Source organism: Osmerus eperlanus, chromosome 28 (genome assembly GCF_963692335.1).
Source record: "Osmerus eperlanus chromosome 28, fOsmEpe2.1, whole genome shotgun sequence".
NCBI classification, from domain to species: Eukaryota; Metazoa; Chordata; class Actinopteri; order Osmeriformes; family Osmeridae; genus Osmerus; species Osmerus eperlanus.
The window spans coordinates 1,150,727-1,173,455 of NC_085045.1; the positions used below are offsets into that span (position 1 = coordinate 1,150,727).

Genomic DNA, 22,729 nt, shown 5'->3' on the forward strand with positions numbered 1-22,729 from the left:
GTGTGTGTGTGTGTGTGTACTGTTCCTGTGTGTGTGTGTGTGTACCCATGCTGCTGGCAGGCTGCTCCAGCAGGGTTTCCAGGGCGTGGCTGTAGTCCTCCAGTACCCAGAGGGCCATGCTGCGCAGGAAGGGGTCTGGGTGGGGAGCCATCTTGGTCCCACGACACGGAGCAGGGAGAAGAAACAGCTGCTGTTAGCCCCTTCTGCACCCTTCTGACTGATCAAGTATCATCGTATCCAGGGGGAGGGTGACCCTGTCAGCAGTAAGACCCTGCTTCCTGTCAGGGGTCAGCGTGGAGGCCTACCTGCGTGTCGCGGCCCAGCACGTGTCTGTGGAGGATGCGTTTGTACGTGGAGGCCGTCTCGAACTCAGACTCGTACAGCCTGGCGATGACCAGAGCCAGCTGCAAGTCCTGCAGCTTCTCCACACACACCTGGGGAACCACGGCAACAGCACCGCTCAGCTTCCTGTCTGTGGGCCAGTCTCAATAGGCTGGAGAGGTGTCCTCTATGTGGGCCAGTCTCAATAAGCTATACACAGTACTGCATTGTATAACTATATACTGCATATATCCTGCATTATAGAAGCACATACTTCATGTACCCTGCACAAACTCTATGCTGCAATTATCCTGCTTGTTCCTAGCTGTCAGCTCACCTCCACGGCGTCCCTGAGGGAGCCAGCCAATAGGAAGAAGGCGGCAGCGTGCTGGAAGCGCTGCTTTCCCAGGAGGGAGAAGGCGTTCTTCAGCGCCGCCTTCCTCCAGCGCTCCTCGCTGAAGTTGTTGCTGAAGAAGGCTGTCATCTTGGAGTTGTTCTGAGACCTGTGAGGAGGCACAACAAAGAGAGACGTCAAGACGCGCTAGGAGGTGACAGGAGCGCAGCTCAGCTCGTCTACAGGGGGCAGAGGTGTGTGTGTGTGTGTGTGTGTGAGAACGAGAGCATGTGTGCATGAGTGAGTGAGACAGTTTGAGTAGATGTGAGCGTGCGCATGTTTGTGTGAAAGAATGAGGGAAAGAGAGGAATAGAAAGCGGGAGAGAAAGAGAAAGAGAGGACAGAGAGGGAGAGAGAGACAAAGAGAGACGGAGAGAGAGAGACGGAGAGAGAGAGACAGAGAGGGAGAGAGAGAGAGACAGAGAGGGAGAGAGAGAGAGACAGAGAGGGAGAGAGAGAGAGACAGAGAGAGAGAGAGACACAGAGAGAGAGAGAGAGAGAGAGAGAGAGAGAGAGAGAGAGAGAGAGAGAGAGAGAGAGAGAGAGAGAGAGAGAGAGGGAGAGGGAGAGGGGGGGAGGATGTACAGTGTGACAGAGAGGCAGAGTGCGTTTGCAGTCGTACCTGTACAGACCCCAGACCACTGCCTTCTTCTTCATAGCCAGATAGAAGACGGCTGCATCCAGAGGATCGTTGTTCCTTTGAAAAGACACCTTGGCAACCTGACGCACCATGACAACAACAACACAAACAGCAGTGTGAAGTCGCAGGTATGTCTTATGTAGGTCATGCATTGATCAGAAAAGTACTAACTTTTAGACTTGACAAGGAGATGCTAACTCTCTCCTTGCTGTTGACACCTCCCTCGCTCTGTCTTATGTCAGGTGCATCAATACATAAACATCACCTCTGATCATCTACTCTAACTGCATGTTATATAAACCCTGCACTAACATGTTGTTATCTAAACCCTGTACTACCTACCTACCCACCCACACACACACACACACACACACACACACACACACACACCTCTACATGTCTAAATCTTATCTTACATTTACATTTAGTCATTTAGCAGACGCTCTTATCCAGAGCGACTTATAGTAAAGTACAGGGACATTACCCCCGAGGCAAGTAGGGTGAAGTGCCTTGCCCAAGGACACAACGTCATTTGGCAGAGCCGGGAATCGAACCGGTAACCTTCAGATTACTAGCCCGACTCCCTAACCGCTCAGCCACCTGACTCCCCTTATCTAGATGTCATCATCTCTAGCGTCGTCCCCTGACCTTCTCGATGCAGCGCCGCAGCTTGTCCCCGCTGCGGAGCCACCAGCCCAGGCCCATTGAGCAGAGCTCCGCCCAGGACGGGTCCCCTCTCTGCAGCCCCGGCAGCAAGCCCACCAGCTCCTCCTCCGCCTCCGAGTGGAACGCCCACGCGTAGTGACAGGTGGAGAGGCCTGGGGGGGGAGGGAGGGGGGAGGGGGGAGAGGAGAGGGGGGAGGGGGGAGAGGAGAGAAGAGGAGAAAGGGGAAATGGGGAAGGAGAGAGAGAAAGAGGCAGTGAGGATGGTAAGTGAGTGAGTTAACAAGACACAGAAACACACACACACACACACTGAGCACACACACACAGTGTCTGTGGGCCTACCCTGGAGGAGCAGCGGTGAGCGGTGAGCAGGGGGCAGGGAGGTGAGCAGGAAGGTGTGGAGCCTCACAGCCAGCAGGAACTTCAGACCGCACTCATCCAACGTCTCTCCACCTGGGCACGCCACAACATGTTTTTGTTTGACATCTCAATCACATATTTTAAAACCTGTTCTAATCGAATATTAATCCGAACCCTGTTCTTATTTAATGTAAATCTAAAAACCTGTTCTAATTTTATAATCTAAACCCTATTCTAATCTAATGCTAATCTGAACCCTAATCTGGGGAGTCAGGTGGCTGAGCGGGGAGTCAGGTGGCTGAGCAATTAGGGAAGCGGGCTAGTAATCAGAAGGTTGCCAGTTCGATTCCCGGCCATGCAAAAATGACGTTGTGTCCTTGGGCAAGGCACTTCACCCTACTTGCCTCGGGGGGGTATGTCCCTGTACTTACTGTAAGTCGCTCTGGATAAGAGCTAAATGACTAAATGTAATCTCCCTGCGTTCCTCTGACCTTTGCTCTTGGCCTGGCAGGCGCGCAGGTCGGTGCTGGTGGAGGCGATGGTGTCGGCCAGGGCCATGAGGGACATCTGCTCCATGCGAGTGAGTCCAGGCAGGCTGGAGTGCAGCAGGTGGCTGGAGAGCACCTGGGCGTGCTCCGGCCCGAAGAAGGCGGGGCTGTACCTGGACAGGTCGATGACCTTCGACCCCGCGTCCTCGCCCTCGCCGTCCAGGGGGTCCAGGTCGGCGCCGGGGGGCGCGTGGAAGAGCTCGTCGTAGGCGTCCGTCTGGCTGGAGCCATGGCCGCTGTCGCCGCTGACACTGCCCCGCTGGTCTACTGGGGAGGGGGGCGGAGTCAGAGAAGACACTCTCATCCAATGGGGGTAAGGGATTGAAGAGGGGAGGAGAAGGCTGTGTGGGGAGGAGGGGGAAAGGGGAGACGAGGGGGGTAGGGAGGGAGATGGGGGAATAGGGAGAGAGTAGGGGTGGAGACCTACCAGGCTTGGAGGAGGAGGAGGAGGAAGAGGAGGAAGAGGAGGAGAGACCTACCAGGCTTGGAGCTTGTCTCCTGATCAGCCGCCAGCAGGGCGTAGAGGGGCAAGGGGGGGATGGAGTCGATCTCTGTGTAGTCGGAGGCGGAGCTCTCGGCCTTGCTGAGGAAGCGGGAGTCGCGAGCCGTGCTGCCGCCGGCGCTGATTGCCCGGGACCGGAGACGTCGCTCCTGACTGGTGGAGCTGTCTCTAAGGGCAACAATCTCCCCAGCGATGCACTTCACCAGGTGAGAGAGGATGGCCTTCGCCCTGTGCACCTGCAACAGCATGTTGGATCCAATGAAATGCACGTCATTTTATGATTTATTTAGCTGCTTTGCCTTCTTGAGTTGATAGCTGATTAGTGATTGTGTGTTCCTACCTTGCCCAGGTCCATGAGTTCCAGCAGCTGGATTGGGTGGTACTGGGGCAGAGTGGGGGAGAGGTGGTGCGCTGCCTCAAACAGCCCGCAGTCCTCCATCTCCACGGGCAGGTCGTACGCTGTCTTCTTCCCACTCAGCTTCTGGGCCAGGCTGGTCATGGAGCGTGTCAGCGCCCTCCTGGGCGGGGCCAGCCCCTCCTCCTGGCTCTGCTGGAGGGTGGAGGGGATGGACGAGGAGCTGCCCCTGGCGTCTGGGGCGGGTGGAGGCCTGGAGGGGGGCTGCCACTGGGAATACACGTGCATCTCACAGTCCATCCCCACCACCAGGATGCCGTCCCGGACCCAGGACAGGCACACGGGCACAGGGAGGGAGCCCTCCACAGACGACACCAGCTCCACGGAGCGCAGCAGGACCATCCGGGCAGGGCTGTGGCTGGGCCTGTCCGCCCCAGACAGGCCCAGCTCTGGGGGCTTCCCAGACAGCAGGCCGTACATGTAGAGCCTGGAGCCCACCCCCACCGTCAGGATGTGGGAGCCGTCCTCCCTGGAGACCCAGTCCAGGTGGACCAGGGGCCCCCCACCGAGGCCCTCCTGGCAGGAGGGGGCCAGGTCCGGGGGGGGCAGGTCCGGGGGGCTGTCTGGAGGGACGTGGATGGTGTTGTTGATGAGGATGTTGTTGTTGGAGGGAGTGTGGTCAGAGTCTTCCAGAGTCAGAGTCTGTTCTAGAACCCACTGGGAACCTCCCGTGGACTCGCACTGGAAGATCTCCACGTGGACCAGAGGCGCCCTGAGGCTGGGGTTGAGGCTACGGCTGAGGTCGGAGTTGGGGCTGGGGTAGGGGCTGGGGCTGCGGTCAGAGGTGAGGTTTAGACAGAGGTGAGGGTTGGAGCTGGGGTTAGGGGCGTGGCTCAGGATGGCGTACGGTGACGAGGTGCTCGGGGGAGGGGAGGAGGGGGTGTGTCGGTACGCCACGGCCAACCGGCTCGTGTGACAGCAGCTAACCTCCACTGGTCGACCCGACACGCTCACCGCACTGCTATTGGCCAGCCCTTCCTCCACCAGCAGAGGCCATTCCTCCCATTGGTAGGTGAGGTCCGGGGAGGCCAGAGGCTCCGCCCCCGTGACGCTGCAGCGCCAGAAGCGTACCTGGTTGTCGGAACAGGAAGTGGCGATGAGGTAGGGGGCGCGGCCGGCTGGCTGGAGGGAGGAGGCACTTAGGTGACCTGGAACACAAGATCACCTGAGTGATCACCTGAGCCTTCAACAACCATGGGGGGATTTAGGCTTGACATGTGTGTGTGTGTGCTCTGGGTGTGTGTGTGTGAGTGCAGACCTGCAGAGAGCGTGGCGGTGAGGACCTGCACCCCTGTGTGTGTGCTCTGGGTGTGTGTGCTCTGGGTGTGTGTGTGTGAGTGCAGACCTGCAGAGGGCGTGGCGGTGAGGACCTGCACCCCTGTGTGTGTGCTCTGGGTGTGTGTGTGTGTGTGCTCTGGGTGTGTGTGTGTGTGTGTGTGCTCTGGGTGTGTGTGTGTGAGTGCAGACCTGCAGAGGGCGTGGCGGTGAGGACCTGCACCCCTGTGTGTGTGCTCTGGGTGTGTGTGTGTGAGTGCAGACCTGCAGAGGGCGTGGCGGTGAGGACCTGCACCCCTGTGTGTGTGCTCTGGGTGTGTGTGTGCTCTGGGTGTGTGTGTGTGTGTGTGCTCTGGGTGTGTGTGTGCTCTGGGTGTGTGTGTGTGAGTGCAGACCTGCAGAGGGCGTGGCGGTGAGGACCTGCACCCCTGTGTGTGTGCTCTGGGTGTGTGTGCTCTGGGTGTGTGTGTGTGAGTGCAGACCTGCAGAGGGCGTGGCGGTGAGGACCTGCACCCCTGTGTGTGTGCTCTGGGTGTGTGTGCTCTGGGTGTGTGTGTGTGAGTGCAGACCTGCAGAGGGCGTGGCGGTGAGGACCTGTATCCCCGGGGGTAGGCTGACGTCCTGGCTGCAGAGGCGCTGGGTGGACAGGGACAGGCGGCGGGCGCTCTGCAGGTTGGAGGTGCAGCAGGGCCGCCTCCCTCGCGCCGCAGGAGGGCTGAAGCTGAACGAGCCCTTCTGGGGAGACGAGCCCGGAGCAGGGGCCTCCTCTGGAGGAACATCACACTGGGGTCACTAAAGCTGGGGTCACTAAAGCTGGGGTCACTAAAGCTGGGGTCACTAAAGCTGGGGTCACTAAAGCTGGGGTCACTAAAGCTGGGGTCACTAAAGCTGGGGTCACTAAAGCTGGGGTCACTAGTATCACTGCTGTACAGCTGGTATCACTAATGAATGTATTGTACAACTAGAACAGATGCTGGAGTCATCATGCTAGATTTGTCGTTGATACAGCAGGTACAAACAGAGTTTTGTTTATGTGTTGTAGCTTGTACACTAATAATCCCTTCAAAGTGTTGCATGGTTGAAACTTAATTCTTTTGAAAGGTATTGATCCGTTTTTGTGTTGTAGTTCATTCACACTTGCCAGTATACTTATAATTTATAAGTCATGTGTTATATTTATTTTAACTGTATTGTTTACAGTTACTGTGGGTTGCACAGTTTCCTCACTGCGTTTGAAAGTATTTTTGGACCGTGTGCAGGTTCTGGTCCGTAACCATGGTGACGGGGCAGGGTGTATCTGAGTGCTGGTGCGTACCCATGGTGACAGGCAGAGCGTCCAGCTGCAGGTGCCACATGTGCAGGAGAGACTTGCCTGTCTGGGTCAGCTCCACCACCACCAGGAAGAACCTGGCACAGAAGACTGCCACACACACACACACACACACACACACAGAGAGAGACACACACACACAGAGAGAGAGAGACATACACACACACAGAGAGAGAGAGAGAGAGAGAGAGACACACACACACAGACAGAGAGAGAGAGACACACACACAGACAGAGAGAGAGAGAGAGAGACACACACACAGACAGACAGACAGAGAGAGAGAGAGAGAGAGAGAGAGAGAGAGAGAGAGAGAGAGAGAGAGAGAGAGAGAGAGAGAGAGAGAGAGAGACACACACACAGACAGAGAGAGAGAGAGAGAGAGAGAGAGAGAGAGAGAGAGAGAGAGAGAGAGAGACAGACACACACACACAGAAAGAGACACACACACAGAGAAACAGACACACACACATGATCATATTGCACTTATCTGATCTGAACTATAGCTGGATTCCAGGGGTGATTCGAACCAGCTCGCTGTGGAGAGACGACCTACCAGAGTCTGAGGCTGGAGGCTGGAGGCTGGCCTGGGGCCTCTCACTGCCCAGGATCAGGTCCTCCTCAAACACATGCAACAGCTGGGTCTCCTTCCCCTGCTGCACAACACACACACACAGTCAGCACCACAGAGGAAGACAAGCATGGGAGCAACGCCAGTAAGAAAAGATAAACTTAGTGCCGCCTCCACCAGCAAAGAAGAACAAATGAAACACTGTCTGGAGTGACTGGTGATGTAGATCACTCCAGTCAAATCTTACAAAGTCAGTGATGGTGTCCAGCTCAATGATGCAGCCTGGTTTGGCAGTGGACTGCTGGCTGATGATGTTGAACACCTCCCCTACGGATTTCTGAAAGCAGAGAGGCAGACAGTTGACCCAGAGGAGCAGAGGGAGGGGGGCTGACGTTTGACCCCAGATGCAGGCCGACACACCACCAGGAAGCCCGTGTTGTTTACGTACGGCGATCTCGGGGTTGGAGAGCTCGCTCAACAGTTTCTTGGCCTCTATGACCGCCTGGTACAGCCTCAGGGACTGGCCGTCGCTGGCCACGAAGCAGGCGCTGGGGGAGCTGCAGTACATGCCTGCAGCGGAACAGCAGCAGCAACATCGTCATCACAAACATCATCATCACCCTCCCCCTCTTTGACCTGAACACATCGTCATCCCCCTCCTCCTGGTAACAGTGCCTCCAGCTGCAGCTGTATTAGACGTGCTGCAGCTGTATTAGACGTGCTGCAGCTGTATTAGACGTGCTGCAGCTGTATTAGACGTGCTGCAGCTGTATTAGACGTGCTGCAGCTGTATTAGACGTGCTGCAGCTGTATTAGACGTGCTGCAGCTGTATTAGACGTGCTGCAGCTGTATTAGACGTGCTGCAGCTGTATTAGACGTGCTGCAGCTGTATTAGACGTGCTGCAGCTGTATTAGACGTGCTGCAGCTGTATTAGACGTGCTGCAGCTGTATTAGACGTGCTGCAGCTGTATTAGACGTGCTGCAGCTGTATTAGACGTGCTGCAGCTGTATTAGACGTGCTGCAGCTGTATTAGACGTGCTGCAGCTGTATTAGACGTGCTGCAGCTGTATTAGACGTGCTGCAGCTGTATTAGACGTGCTGCAGCTGTATTAGACGTGCTGCAGCTGTATTAGACGTGCTGCAGCTGTATTAGACGTGCTGCAGCTGTATTAGACGTGCTGCAGCTGTATTAGACGTGCTGCAGCTGTATTAGACGTGCTGCAGCTGTATTAGACGTGCTGCAGCTGTATTAGACGTGCTGCAGCTGTATTAGACGTGCTGCAGCTGTATTAGACGTGCTGCAGCTGTATTAGACGTGCTGCAGCTGTATTAGACGTGCTGCAGCTGTATTAGACGTGCTGCAGCTGTATTAGACGTGCTGCAGCTGTATTAGACGTGCTGCAGCTGTATTAGACGTGCTGCAGCTGTATTAGACGTGCTGCAGCTGTATTAGACGTGCTGCAGCTGTATTAGACGTGCTGCAGCTGTATTAGACGTGCTGCAGCTGTATTAGACGTGCTGCAGCTGTATTAGACGTGCTGCAGCTGTATTAGACGTGCTGCAGCTGTATTAGACGTGCTGCAGCTGTAAGGCTCGTCGGAGCTCTGCTGTGCTCTCATTAGAAGGAGACGCTTATTTACAAACAGAGCCGAGGAACATACGACAACCCAGGGAATACAAGACCTGGTATTTGTGTGTGTGTGTGTCTGTGTGCTCAGCGTGTGTGAGTGTCTCTGTGTGTGTGTGTGTCTCTCTGTGTGTGTGTGTGTATGTGTGCTCAGTGTGTGTGTGTGCTCAGTGTGTGTGTGTGTATGTATGTGTGTGTGTGGGCTCAGTGTGTGTGTGTGTGTGGGCTCAGTGTGTGTGTGTGTCTCTGTGTGTGTGTGTGGGCTCAGTGTGTGTGTGTGTCTCTGTGTGTGTGTGTGTGTGCTCAGTGTGTGTGTGTGTGTGTGTGCTCAGTGTGTGTGTGTGTGTGTGCTCAGTGTGTGTGTGCTCAGTGTGTGTGTGTGTGCTCAGTGTGTGTGTATGTGTCTCAGTGTGTGTGTGTGTGCTCAGTGTGTGTGTGTGTGCTCAGTGTGTGTGTGTGTGCTCAGTGTGTGTGTGCCAGCACCCACCCAGACAGCTGCTGGGCACCAGGGCAGGCAGCCAGGCCACGTTGCTGAAGGCAGAGGCATGGAGAGAGTTGATCCTGGCCAGCTCCGACACGCCCCCGGAGAAGGACAGGGGCCCCACGGGGTCCACCCTCCACAGCACCAGCTCGCTGTAGATGGCGCTGGGGTCCCTGGACACCCCCAGGGATGCCCTGCTGGGCCGGCCCCCCCTGGGGGGCCCGCCCTCCTCCGGGGCGGCCAGCAGGGCGTCGGTGTCGGGCGTGCGGAGGGCGTTGTGGTGGGAGGTGGTGAGGAGCAGAGGCAGCAGAGGGTGGCAGGCCAGGTCGTTGAGGTGGAAGCGGTGCCCGCAGTAACGCCACACGTGCGACACGCTGAGCACCGTGGAGAAGGCGGAGTCTTCGGCGAAGCTGACGGCCCATTGGTTGAGAGAGCCGTCGGCGTGGGTGGAGATCATCAGGACGTTGGGGGTGAAGATGCTGAGGCGAGAGCCGGCGCTGGGCGGGGCCTTGGCCTGCCCGCCGTAGCTGATGAGGGTGGAGGAGGAGCGGGGGAGGCTGCGGGCAGGGCGGCGGCGCCCATGTTGGATGGCTAGGTCCACGTTCTTGTTGCAGGCGTACATCACCACGCTGCGGCTGAGGGAGTTGGCGTCGCCGGTGGGGAACGCCACCGGGATACGAGACACGAAGGAGACCTGGGGGGGGGGAGAGAGAGAGAGATAGAGAGAGAGATAGAGATAGAGAGAGAGATAGAGAGAGAGATAGAGAGAGAGAGAGAGAGAGAGAGAGAGAGAGGGGAAGACATTAAGTTGGTAGTCAGACCCATGTGTATATGGCTCTACATTAACATGCAACACCTAATACTTCAGGTGCCTTTAAATGAGTTCTCGGGACAATGATCGACGTCCTCGTCCGGGGTTAAGCTAATCAAACACACCCCAAGCAGGCCTCTCTGACGATCCAGTTTATCTCCAGAAGGCAGCTAGGCATGGCTAATCAAGGGGGGTGACACTGATCTACAGGCCCTCGCACGCGGCAGCAGAGTTGCCTGACGCCCCATAGCAGCTCTAATGGCCTCTCTGCAGATAAACGCAACCTGGGAATTTTTCAATTTCATATAACGTCACAGTTAATTAGCAGATAATACTTCATCTGTCAGAGAGGAGCCGTTACTACGAGCATCAGACAGCCGTTTCTGTCAGGGAGGATCAGCGCGGCGGAGAGATGACGGCTTGTGTTTATGAACGAGAAACACTTTGTTTTCAAAGCAATTATTCACGGCTAAATCACGTAGAAAATGGGGGGGGGGGGGGGTCTATAAAAAATGTATTGATAACAAACTGAGAATAATTGAACACACAAATACTCCTCATTTTGAGAAAGATAAATGACTTTCTGAGAAGAAAACTAAATAACTCTTGAGAATGAAACTAAACACCTATAGACCCAGTTAGGTAATTTAATGAATCTGCCCAGATGAAAACTAGTTTCAAGAACCAGTCATAACCGATTTCAACCTTACCTGTACTCCCCAGGACACTCGACGCTACGCAATTTCATAAATCCGTCAACACAGATCCGAACACACAACAGGAAACCACAGACCCACAGAACCGTTTTCAACCGCACCTGGACCTGCCGGAACATTCCGGGCTGGAACTCGTCCAGCCAGTCGACGTGCCAGACCAGGAGAGAGCCGTCCATGGGGTGGATGCTGAACAGCATGTCCGCCGCTCGGCTCCACTCATCCAGGAGCACCTCCACATGGTGCTCCACCGCTAGCGCAGGTGGCTGCAGGGGCGCCCCGGCCCCGGCCCCAGCCCCGGCCTCCTCGGAGGGAGGTCCTCTGCCAGGGTCGTCTTCACTGGCGTCGACGTCTTCTACAAAGCATAAATGGATGGTGGGAGGGGAGGAGGTTGACGATTCACTGATGTAGAGGATCACTGATGTAGAGGATCACTGATGTAGAGGATCACTGATGTAGAGGATCACTGATGTAGAGGTGTGTGTGTGTAGGAGTGCGTCTCTCCTACCCCTGTGTGTGTGTGTGTGTGTGTGTGTGTGTGTGTAGGAGTGCGTCTCTCCTACCCCTGTGTGTGTGGTCGGAGGCCTGCCCTTCCAGGCTGCCTCTGAGCTGCTGCAGGAACACCTCCATGGCCAGGGTGAGGTGCAGCTCCTTGTTGTTCAGCCAGTGGACGGTGAACGGCCCTCCTGGCTCCTCCTCATCCGCACCGCACAGCGAGGAGATGGAGGGCAGCAGGGGGATGTCTGGGAGATCAAAAGCAATCAACCCAATCTAAGAACAGTCACGCTCGTGAATCAATTGTGCCGTTAAGTTAAACCGACCGATCGTTCATGGGTTGATTCTGTGTGATCCCTGACCTGTAGCAGGGTTGATGCTGTGTGTGTGACCTCTGACCTGTAGCAGGGTTGATGCTGTGTGTGTGTGTGACCTCTGACCTGTAGCAGGGTTGATGCTGTGTGTGTGTGTGACCTCTGACCTGTAGCAGGGTTGATGCTGTGTGTGTGTGTGACCTCTGACCTGTAGCAGGGTTGATGCTGTGTGTGTGACCTCTGACCTGTAGCAGGGTTGATGCTGTGTGTGTGTGTGACCTCTGACCTGTAGCAGGGTTGATGCTGTGTGTGTGACCTCTGACCTGTAGCAGGGTTGATGCTGTGTGTGTGTGTGACCTCTGACCTGTAGCAGGGTTGATGCTGTGTGTGTGTGTGACCTCTGACCTGTAGCAGGGTTGATGCTGGCCGCGATGTGGAAGTGGCACAGGCCGTTGGCGTGGGGCGGGGCCGTGGTCTTGTGGGCGTGGTGCCGGCCGGCCTGGTGAGGGAGGCAGCCAGTCAAAGAGGGCTGGGCCACGCCCCTCAGCCCCGACACCCTCCACGACTCCTGTAGGTTTAGCTGGGGGGGGAGGGGGGAGCATGGGGGAGGAAGGAGGAGTACAGACGTTAGTTTAGAAGCAGCACACTGCAGTAGTGATCTGGAAATACCTTGGTTGTTAGCATGTGTGTCGTTCAAGCAAGCACCTGAGGACAGAGAGAGAGACACAGAGAGAGAGAGAGAGAGAGAGAGAGAGAGAGAGAGAGAGAGAGAGAGAGAGAGAGAGAGAGAGAGAGAGAGAGAGAGAGAGAGAGAGAGAGAGAGAGAGAGAGAGAGAGAGAGAGAGACACAGGGAGAGAGACACAGGGAGAGAGAGGGACAAAGAGAGAGAGAGACACAGAAAGAGAGACAGTTCTCTCAGCATGTACCCTGGCCCCAGCTCCAGAGACTCAACAGTCTGGGTTTTAATGAATTATTCCACACACAGAGCAGACTTTCCCCTGGGCAAATTGTCTGAATTTACATTTCTTCTTCCCGGCGATATAACCTTCCCCTCGGCTCAGAAATTTCCGACAGCCCCAGAATAGGGGAGGATAAACACAAATAATAATGACCATATTGTAATCCCAGAGTACTGCTTCTCTCTGTCTCTGTGTGTGAGTGTCTGTGTGTGAGTGTGTGGGTGTGTGTGTGTGTCTGTGTGTGTCTGTGTGTGTGTAACTGGAGTCACAATGTAAGCTGGGGCCAGGACTGCGCCTCTCAAATCTCACGACCAGAACAGAGTTTACTCTGAGCACTAAAACACAGTATCTCCAGGAAGCACCATGGAACAGTGCTTCTGCCAGTGTTGTGGAAGATGACAGAAATGAGGCCAATGTTCCTCAGTGATGTTTCTAAGCCTTACAAAGCCTGAAAAACCCAGCTTCCTGTCGAAGGAGCTAATTAACTCTCTTTTTAACTCTGCTAAGCCTTCTCTCCTCTCCTCCTCCTATCTGTGCTTCTCTCTCATCTCTCTTTCAGCCTGATCGTTAAAGGGATCAGGCTCCTCACACTTGAGGTTCGTTTGATTTCGCTTCTTCCGAACGACAAAACCAATTAGAGGATTTCCCAAAGCGCCAACTCTTGGGTCAAATCAAACGAACATCAAGAACTTTCAACTACACGCTTTACATATTTCCTCTGGCTCTTAATAACAATGAATAAATATATAAATAAAGGAACAGAAAACTGATTGGCTGTCTCACCTCCTGGGATTTCTTGTTTTGCGTCCTGGCGGAGGACGACGCCTTCCTCCCGGTCGCCGTGGCGAGGAGCGGGTCGCTATGGTGCCCGGAGAGGAGGCTGTCGCCGGGCAGCAGAGTCTCCGCCCACAGGCGACACACGCTGTCCTTGCAGCAGGTGAGCAGCACGTTACACACAGACCCCCTGGGGAGAGCAGAGGAGGGTCACGACCCTGGCCCTACAGGTCTTGACCTCTGTACAGAGGTCATCACAACAGTTTTTCCTTGAAACCAGTTCTGACTGGTTCTTAAAACTAGTTTTCATCTGGGCAGATTCATTTAGGAACTGCTCCTTAAAGCCCAGTACCATGTCTCGTTATTACCAGGTGGTCACACACCTGGTGCGCTCTAACCGCTAAGCTGGGCGGCGGCCGTCCTACCTGGGCATGTATCTGCTGGTCTTCCTCCAGGACAGGCCGGTGACGGAGCGAGGGTGAGCGAGGTACACGAAGGACAGGTCCAGGTCACCGTGGTGGGATCCCGGCTCCGGAGGACTGAACAGCTTGGAGACGCCAGCCTGCCACTTAGACGTGCTGTACCACACCTTCACCAGGCAATCATCCTAAACAACAACACTGGATTAATACTGCTGTTTGTTTAGCTACCTCTCCTCTTCAGGAGAGAGGGGCAGGGATGTCTGCCGCAGGTAAACACACACACACACACACTCTCTCAAACACATCCATACACACATGCATCTTAACGAGACTCAAACCAGCCGCACCTGGCCTGCGGTGGCGAAGAACTCGCCGTCGGGAGAGAACTTCATCAGGTGGACCGGAGAGGCGGTCCTGAGGACACGAGCCAATCAGAAACAGCGAGAGACACAGGAGCTCATTAAAAAGGACAGTTCTTAACTGTTAGTACTCCCTCTAGTGGTGTGGTGCATACCTGCAGTTCCAGATGCACCTCCAGGAGGAATGGGAGTCTGAGATGGTCATCCCAGCCTTCTGGCCTTCATCTCCGCTGGTCAGCCCTGTCTGTCCTCTATCCTCCTCCTCCTCCTCCTCCTCCTCCTCGGAGTCATCCCTGCAGGACCACAGCTGTAGACTCGTGGACCCGGTTAGGAGATGGGTGCCTGGCCACAAGTATGGACAGAGAGAAAGAGAGAGAGGAGTGGAAGAGAGAGAGAGGCGTGGGAGAGGGAGAGAGGGGGGGAATAGAGAGAGGGGGAAAGAGAGAAGAGAGGGAGAAACAGAGAGAAGAGAAAAGAGAGAGAGGGGAATGAGAGAGAGAGGGAGAAAGGGAGGTTTATCAAGAGAATCATTATCAATTAGAAGACTTGATGGATCGGGTATTTATAAAAAGTTTTTCTTAAGGTAGAAATGTTTCTAGCTATGAAGGGGACTACTGTTTAGCTCCACAGCACCCCCTCAGGTTAACCCTGCACATAGCGGGACAGTACCAGCAGGGTGCCATGCCAGGTTTCGGGCTGCAGACTGCAGCAGAATACGCTCCCTCCTCTGCCACTGGTAGCTCGGTTTCTACAGACAGAAAACAACCACAGGATCACACTGGATAAAGGCTTTCAGTTCAAAGAAACATCATATTTAACCTAGCCAGGACTGAGAGACAGCTTCTCTAGAGATGGACTGATGTTGGACGGAATATTACTCCAGAATCATTTGCTTCCATCTGCTTTTATCATTGTATGTAATGTGTTTGTTTAGGTTTAAAGGTATTATTGTATAGAGAACATAGGTTTGAGTTAGAATGAGCAAGGCTTACCGTAGATGTTCTGTCGCTCTGAAGCAGAACAGGCTGGAATATACACACTATACTTCCATAGGAAGCCGCAATCTGTCCACAACACAGATAACAGATGTCTTAACATCGATTATCTCTCCCACACACACAAATACATACACTCCCACACACACAAACAAATACATACACTCCCACACACATACAAATGCACACTCCCACACACACACACACACACACACACACACACACACACCCAAACACAAATACACACACCCAAGAAATGCAGTGCCAACTGTAACTGATCTTCAAAACCACGACAACCACGGCTTGTGACCATGGTAACAAAATCCTAACCAAGCAGACCAGTCATCATCATCATCATCAGAACTCCAGGAGACATCGGTTAATCTCATTCAAACTAGTGAACACATAGGCTGACCTGGGGTCACCTCACAGCCTGGTGGAATGTCTAAGGCAAGCGGTCTTCACAGCCCTGTCCGATGCTTGCCTTGTGCCTCCTGGCTGACACATAGCCTACAGAATGTGCAGCAGCTTCTGCACCCCCACAGAGTACTGTGTGATGGGGGTTAGGGATGCCAGGACATAGGCTAGGCCTGAGGGTTAAGGACGCCAGGACATAGGCTAGGCCTGAGGGTTAGGGATTCCAGGACATAGGCTAGGCCTGAGGGTTAGGGATTCCAGGACATAGGCTAGGCCTGAGGGTTAGGGATTCCAGGACATAGGCTAGGCCTGAGGGTTAGGGATTCCAGGACATAGGCTAGGCCTGAGGGTTAGGGATTCCAGGACATAGGCTAGGCCTGAGGGTTAGGGATTCCAGGACATAGGCTAGGCCTGAGGGTTAGGGATTCCAGGACATAGGCTAGGCCTGAGGGTTAGGGATTCCAGGACATAGGCTAGGCCTGAGGGTTAGGGATTCCAGGACATAGGCTAGGCCTGAGGGTTAGGGATTCCAGGACATAGGCTAGGCCTGAGGGTTAGGGATTCCAGGACATAGGCTAGGCCTGAGGGTTAGGGATTCCAGGACATAGGCTAGGCCTGAGGGTTAGGGATTCCAGGACATAGGCTAGGCCTGAGGTTGGGTTCTCTAACGGATGCAACCTTTCTTCCCCGTGAGAATAACTGATCCGACGTCGCGACTCGACCATGAAGAAAGTTCCGTTCCCACCGGTGAGGGGTCAAAGGTCGTCCTGTTGCCATGGCGACTCACGGTCACAGTGGACGGCTATATACTGCAGCATACAGCTATCACGAGACTGTGACTGTCTTTTTCCTGGTTCCTTGGACAGTCAGCTGCTTGTTTTTAGTTTTTGGCTTGGTGTCTATCAAACAGCTTCCTGTTTCAGCAGATATAGCACTCATCACACACACACACACACACACACAGGTGTGCCCTCTTACCTGTCCTCCTTGCAGGGAGCAGTCCACACAGCCCACCTGGATGTTGCCATGTTTGGCCCCTGGAATAATCTGCAGCCTCTCAAAGTCACTGCCCAGAATCACAACGTCACAGCCAGACGCATAGGCCTGTAACACAGGAGACACCGTTAGCTTGGAAACACCATCCTGGGACACAGGTTCAAACCCCCCCCCTGTTTTTGGTCGCTTTGGATCAAACAGTCGGCTCAGTGAACACATTACTGTGTGCGTCCTGTCTGGAAGAGAGAGGCCCACAGACCTGAGAGGAAAATAGAGATTTAATAAGAAATCCTCATTCAGATATCCACTAAGATTCTCCCTCCCTCCCTCCCTCTCTCCCTCTCTCTCTCTCTCTCTCTCATCCACGGTGTGAATCGACGCACTTGATCTTGCGGATGACAGTAACACTAAGTTGGGTGTCACTCTTAAAAAGGAGAAGGAAAACAAATAACCCCAGGTGTACCCTTCGTCTACACAGCCCAGAGGACAAACATACAGAAATAGTCTCCTGATCGATCGGCTGAGCGAGAACCTCCTTGGGTCCAGTATCCCTGTGTCTCCTCTGTGTGAGCAGAGGGCAGTAACAGGGGTTTCACAGTAAAGGCTTATCAAAAAGCTTGGAATCAAATTGTGTTGAATGAAAAAACGGACATGATGCGAAATAGGGGGGGGGGTAATTCTTAGCAGTGCCCCTGACCATAAGGGCTGTAATATGCCCCGGGAGTTTGACAGCATAAAGACCAGGCCTGATATCTCACCGTGAAGGGCTGGTTGTTGATGTTGCCCACAGAGAAACAATTGTCCCCTGGGTTGACTGCCCCCGTCAGGACTTGGTGAAGGTTCATGGTCCTTGTTTAAAGAGCCCTCCTGTCCTCTTCTTCTCTGTCCTCACAATGTGGGATTGATTTGGGTCAAATTTGTGGGAAACCGATGCAATGTTGTGGTCATTATGCCATCCATAACAATGTCGCTGTCAGTGCAGAAAGGCAGGCAGGCCTCCTGTGGGAAACACAGATATGAATAGTCCTCAGCGCAACATGAGTAGTGTTCAGAACAGTCAATCTCTCACTAAAATCACTACCAGGGGAGGGTATAGCTCAGTGGTTACAGCATTTGAGTGCAGATCAAGGTTACAGGTTCAAATCCCACTATGCTGTATGTCGCTTTGGATAAAATACTGAATGAATGAATACATGGTTGGATGACAGGTTGTTCACGTTATACAAGATGTCTGAAAAAACGTTATATCTCACAACCAAATTAGCTAGCTAACAACAGCTGTGCCGGATGACTCCGTGTGATTAGCATAACCTACTGTACCCGTCCAGCTTCCTTGTTGACAAGGAAACCTAGTACCGGTAGACTGGCAAGCAGAATGACACACTAAATGACTCTAGGTAGTTAACAAACTAAAAGCTCATGAATAGGCTAGTCTAGCCATACACAAGCATCCACAATACACTGGAGTACGAGAATGTGGAAAACATACTTTGAAAGTAGTTTGCTACTGAATGTCAGCTTGGTGGCAGTGGTGGGTCAAGTCCTAAAATACCGGTAAAGTTAGACTAGCTGGCTGCTTAACTGAGGGAAGTGAACCAGTTACGTGTGCCATTTCACGTGATGCAAGATCATACGAAACTACATATTTAGCAATGTTCCTTAAGCACAACTCGGAAACAAAAAGACAGCACATTTGGTCATCTAGCTGAGGGAATCAGTAATTCATTGTAGCTAATTTTACCATACATTCGCTAACTGTGTTTGTTTGCACAATAAATGTTATACTGATCGTATCTCCTCCCCAGAGCAGTACAGTACCAGCTAGCTCGTGCACACTAGCGAACTGCTGTCGCTAGAAATTGGTCAAATAACTAGTGACTAGATAGTTGTCAGTTTGCTAGCTAACTAAAACAACTATTGTAGCACCAACAGGAATATAGTTAGCCAACTTGCCTAACAGTGCCTTTAGCTATTATGGCAGCTAACGTTTCCCTAGCGAGCCTTGCTAGCCATAGCCTATAGCTAGCACTAGCTAGCCAATGAAATGTGTCTGAGTGAGAGACCCACTGACAGGTACAGTAATAGACAGTTAGCTAGCAAGCTATGCTATTCAATTATTTTAAAAAGTATTGAACAGGACAAAGTCATAGCCATAATATAGCTAAATATATAACTTTATCTTCTCGATTAAACAGACACTGACATCTTACCTACAGCCCAATGTTGCAGCACCCAAACGTCGCTGGCGAACCATCCAGTTTAATGTAGTTAGCAGTTGCTAACTAGTGCTCGCTAGCTTGAAGGTTGTTCAACATTTGCTACCGTTGCAATCCATTTCTAGACTCATCATCAATAACTTTCTTGACACCAATTATGACATGGGCTCCTGATGATAGAAAAAGCAAAGAAAAATAAAATGTATCCTACTCACAAATGATGCAAACAGAAGGTACCTCCATCAGAAGTTAACCCATTTTCTTGTATGTCACGATGACAATTTAGGTACGATGCACTCTGGGCATTGTAGTTCTTCGAACGAGTACATCTGTGAGAGAGAAGGCACTTCCAAGACAGAGACGGCACATTCTCCACATGGATCCTTCTCAAGGTACCGCATGAACCTACATGAATGACATATGCTGTCCTGTCAAAACTTGAAAAGGCCTACTGTGTTACAGAGATGGGAAGTAACAAAGTACAAATACAAAACTTAACTATATATTTTTGTGTTGTGTTTGACAAAAAAAGTTTCGAAAGTTTGAAAAACATTTTTTTTAAGTTTTCAAATAAATTACAAATACCGTTTCGAAAGGTTGAAGAAATTTGGATTTAGGTTTTTTATCAGAAATAGGTTTGCATCATTGATGAGTACTTGATGGGGACTCTACTATATAGGCTACTTTACTGTACTCTATTGTACTCTGCTCTGCTTTACTCAACTGTTTTAGGCTTCTTTGTTCTCAGTTCTTCTCTCCTCTCCTTTCACTGTGTGGGAAAGGTTGAAAGAATATTTACCTGTAACATGCATTGACCTTGAATACTGAATGCGAACATAAAACAAGTGCGTGCGTGCAGTGCGTGCGTGCGTGTGTGTGCGAATTATTTGGTCAACAACCTTTTTAAAAATCACGGAGTACATTATTTGACATCCATTGACAAGGATGAGATTGTGGGGGATAGAGGGTATTTCAAGCTCGATTAAGTGACGGAGATAACTGAAACCGACTGTCTGCCCAATGAATAATTAAAAAGGATGAAATGTCATTGACATTAAGAAGGTTTAGTGAATGTTTTTTTCTTTGTCGGTGGTGAAACTGTTGACTGCGCTCAACAGAAGTAGGTCACAGCGTTATTAATGATGCATTTCGTGCGTCACACTAAATATTACATTGCTTTTTAGAACTGACAGCAACACGCACACTCACCCCCCCCCCCCCACCACACACACACACACACACACACACACACACGTATAAAGCAACTCCCTCCCAACTGCACACACACACTTCTCCCTGGTGTAAACATGTCACTTTCTCATGATAGTATCTCTTTGTTTTCCTCTTTGAATAAGCCTGTGAATGCAGACGATGACATGGGAGAGCACGTGCTAAACCCCTGGTGGGGTGTGTCAGATAATCATAATAACGGTTTGTTTTTCAGGATGAAGCTGAATTCTCTGAGGCTGCACCGAGTATTAGGTAGTTATCTGGATCATTGTTAGGAAGAGTCCAGAGAGAAGGGATCTACAAGCATAGACTATTTCTGTGCTCCCTCTCTGCAATAGCAAGGGATAAAAATTCTGTGCTTGAAATGAAATATTTTATTACAGACGTCCTATTTTTATGCTCCCTGAGAACTCTTTGTAAATGTCAGAATCTACAATTGGACTAAAGCAGGACAATACTTAAAAAAAAAAATGTTTAAACACACTCTGCTCCGATTGAGGAGTTGCATTGCAAGCATAGCCGTTTCTACAATGACTGTTAAAACTTGAAAATGTTTCAAAAATGTATTCAGAGTCACCCCTACACAATAATATTATGGAATCAAGACATTGTTTAGGTCTAGTATCTCACTGTGGAGGCTATAGACCTAAACATGCATGCAAAACATTTGATCCCTAGAGGGCAGTATTGTTACACGAAACTTCTATACAGCCTAGCTCAGGCATGGCTTTGAGTTACTAACAAAAACGGAAAACATAATTCTTTTTAGACAAGACAAGGAAACATTCCTGTTCCTGAAAATATGCTTAGGTTACCTTGATAAGTCTAAGCTGTAACATCGTATCACAGCAAAATAGGCCTATATAAAATAAAACAACTTTTGTTTAACAATTGTTTCTTAACTTTGGTTAAACATCAATGTTTTCTGTCATGATATTGTATAACATTTATCCCAATAGCTTCAGAAGGTTGGTTCGCCCTCAATGCATAATCCATGACTTTTATCTTCTCCTTGAAATGTGAAACTTCTTTGAAGTGTTTTTTTTTGTGGTGTTGTTCTAACTGGGCTTGAAGAGTAATAATGTTGATGTCTTGTGTGAGCTGCAATTACCAGATCAGAGGTAGGAGGGCTATGCCAACATGTGCTTAATTCCCCGCGGTGTGTCCAACCTTTGATGCCGGAGGGGGGGAAAGATTATTTTTTCCAAAAGGGAATTTCCACAGAGTGGCCTATCACAGGACATGCGAACCGTCATATAATGACACTTAAAGACACATTTAAAAAACACTTTAGTAGAAAGGAGAACAAGTCAGTTTGTGTATGTAGGCCTATGTCAGTACGGTGTTATAAAATGGTGGACGATCTCATTTGGTTTGAATTGTCCTAGCGTTGTATAGCGTAGCTACTTTAATGCCAAGCACCTTTTAGCATTTACAGTATGTGTGAGGCTGTTCTAGGCGGCATATTGGCGGTTGCTCACTCAACACTCAGAAAGCTTGGGATAAGACCTGTAAGATGGCATTGCTTTTATCATTCCACGTCAAAGAGTGTGTGTTTACAATCCATCTCCTCTTTCTGCTGCAATCTCGTCTCTCTCTCATCCTAAAGAGAGTGCATCCTCGGCTGTGCACCATGTTGAGTCACCTGGTGGTGTGTGTGTGTGCGTGTGTGTGTGTCTTTCATACATACGCTTGTGTGTGTGTGTGTGTGTGTTCCTCCCTGCAGTGCTCCTGCAGCAGTGCTCTTCAAGTGCTGCATCCTGCAAAGGTTGCTGTAGGACTGTGGGAACGATCCCTGTACGAGGAAGAACAGGTCTCCGCGCAGGACATCCCACACACCCACTTCCTGTCCGGTTTCCCAGCAGCAGTGTGGAGACAGAGGGGTCAAGCAGCCTCCTCCTCTGACCATTATCCCTCCATCACCTGCCGTACGCTGGGGATATGCTGACAGCCAAACTTTCCTTCCACACACACACACAGACACACACACGCAGACACACACACGCAGAGACACACACACACAGACACACAAGCGCACGCGCACGCACACACACACACACACACACACAGACACAGAAGCAGGAGGTGCTTGCAGAGAAGGGCTGGGGCCCTGCTTTAGCGCTGTCTCTCCCTGGCTCTTTGTGTGGCTGTCAGGGTCTGATCTCTGCATCTGTTCGATTGAGACTGGGGTGACACCACCAGGGCTCCTAGTTACACGCACTGTCACACACACACACACACATGCACACACATGCACACACACACACATGCACTCTCGCTTTCGCTCTCTTGCTCATTTCAAGTCAAGAGTAGACATCTTTGTCTACCAGACCAGACCCATGGTTGTCAAAACACACCATGGAAATCTGGGGCGAGTGGTCATACAATATACATGTTACACCCTCATCAATATTTTATTGCCATACGACAGAATCGTAAGGCAATAACGCATGGCTTCTGTGTGTGTGTGTGTGGTCACAGCTCAGGGAAGATGAGAATTTGACAGCTGGTAATTTCCAATCGTGCTAATGGGTTCTAAGATGGGCAAAGTGTTTCAGACTAAGCAGCCGGAGTACAGCAGTGCTCTGGTAACCTCATTTAATTTGCTTCAATCTTTCAGCAACAACATGCCTCTGAATACATTACTGATGATTGGTGAAACTGATAAAAGGTTTGTTTTCAACTTTATTCATCTTGTTTGTTGTCTCTCTGTGGGTTGGTGTTGTGCTACTTTACAGTCAGAGAGGATGTGGAGTGTCTCAGTTGGTGTTCAGGTACATCAAATGTCTTTTTTGTTTTTCTTCGCTCCATCTCGTCCTCCCCCCCCCCCCTCTCCTTTTTCCTTTTTCACTTTTTGTTTGGCAGCATTTATCTGCCTCTGAAACAGACAGTGAAT

At 51.5% G+C, this 22,729-nt stretch overlaps 2 protein-coding genes across 4 annotated transcripts in view; one reads left to right on the forward strand and one right to left on the reverse strand.

The window, feature by feature from the left end:
* The window catches only part of dmxl1 (Dmx-like 1), a 33,009-nt gene extending 14,102 nt beyond the window's left edge, over positions 1–18,907 (reverse strand). For 2 of the 3 annotated variants that reach the window (XM_062454941.1, XM_062454939.1), the window contains exons 1-27: positions 18,819–18,907; positions 17,146–17,386; positions 16,370–16,495; positions 14,972–15,043; positions 14,649–14,727; positions 14,135–14,321; positions 13,968–14,034; positions 13,624–13,805; positions 13,208–13,388; positions 11,870–12,044; positions 11,219–11,398; positions 10,760–11,010; positions 9,138–9,825; positions 7,469–7,590; positions 7,268–7,357; positions 7,006–7,105; positions 6,437–6,541; positions 5,691–5,888; positions 3,772–4,994; positions 3,409–3,667; positions 2,873–3,196; positions 2,364–2,474; positions 2,004–2,173; positions 1,338–1,435; positions 659–824; positions 306–434; positions 46–151 (exon numbers count right to left, since the gene is read on the reverse strand). In XM_062454941.1, the coding sequence (XP_062310925.1) occupies positions 46–151; positions 306–434; positions 659–824; positions 1,338–1,435; positions 2,004–2,173; positions 2,364–2,474; positions 2,873–3,196; positions 3,409–3,667; positions 3,772–4,994; positions 5,691–5,888; positions 6,437–6,541; positions 7,006–7,105; positions 7,268–7,357; positions 7,469–7,590; positions 9,138–9,825; positions 10,760–11,010; positions 11,219–11,398; positions 11,870–12,044; positions 13,208–13,388; positions 13,624–13,805; positions 13,968–14,034; positions 14,135–14,321; positions 14,649–14,727; positions 14,972–15,043; positions 16,370–16,495; positions 17,146–17,232 (5,476 nt within the window). In that variant the 5' untranslated portion in view covers positions 17,233–17,386; positions 18,819–18,907. The remainder of the gene's footprint in view (positions 1–45; positions 152–305; positions 435–658; positions 825–1,337; positions 1,436–2,003; positions 2,174–2,363; positions 2,475–2,872; positions 3,197–3,408; positions 3,668–3,771; positions 4,995–5,690; positions 5,889–6,436; positions 6,542–7,005; positions 7,106–7,267; positions 7,358–7,468; positions 7,591–9,137; positions 9,826–10,759; positions 11,011–11,218; positions 11,399–11,869; positions 12,045–13,207; positions 13,389–13,623; positions 13,806–13,967; positions 14,035–14,134; positions 14,322–14,648; positions 14,728–14,971; positions 15,044–16,369; positions 16,496–17,145; positions 17,387–18,818) is intronic. The other variant, XM_062454940.1, reaches the window with a different exon arrangement.
* Positions 18,908–22,361: 3,454 nt separating this feature from the next.
* The window catches only part of LOC134014874 (semaphorin-6A-like), a 20,857-nt gene continuing 20,489 nt past the window's right edge, over positions 22,362–22,729 (forward strand). The window contains exon 1 of the mRNA XM_062454052.1: positions 22,362–22,421. Within this exon, the coding sequence (XP_062310036.1) occupies positions 22,362–22,421 (60 nt within the window). The remainder of the gene's footprint in view (positions 22,422–22,729) is intronic.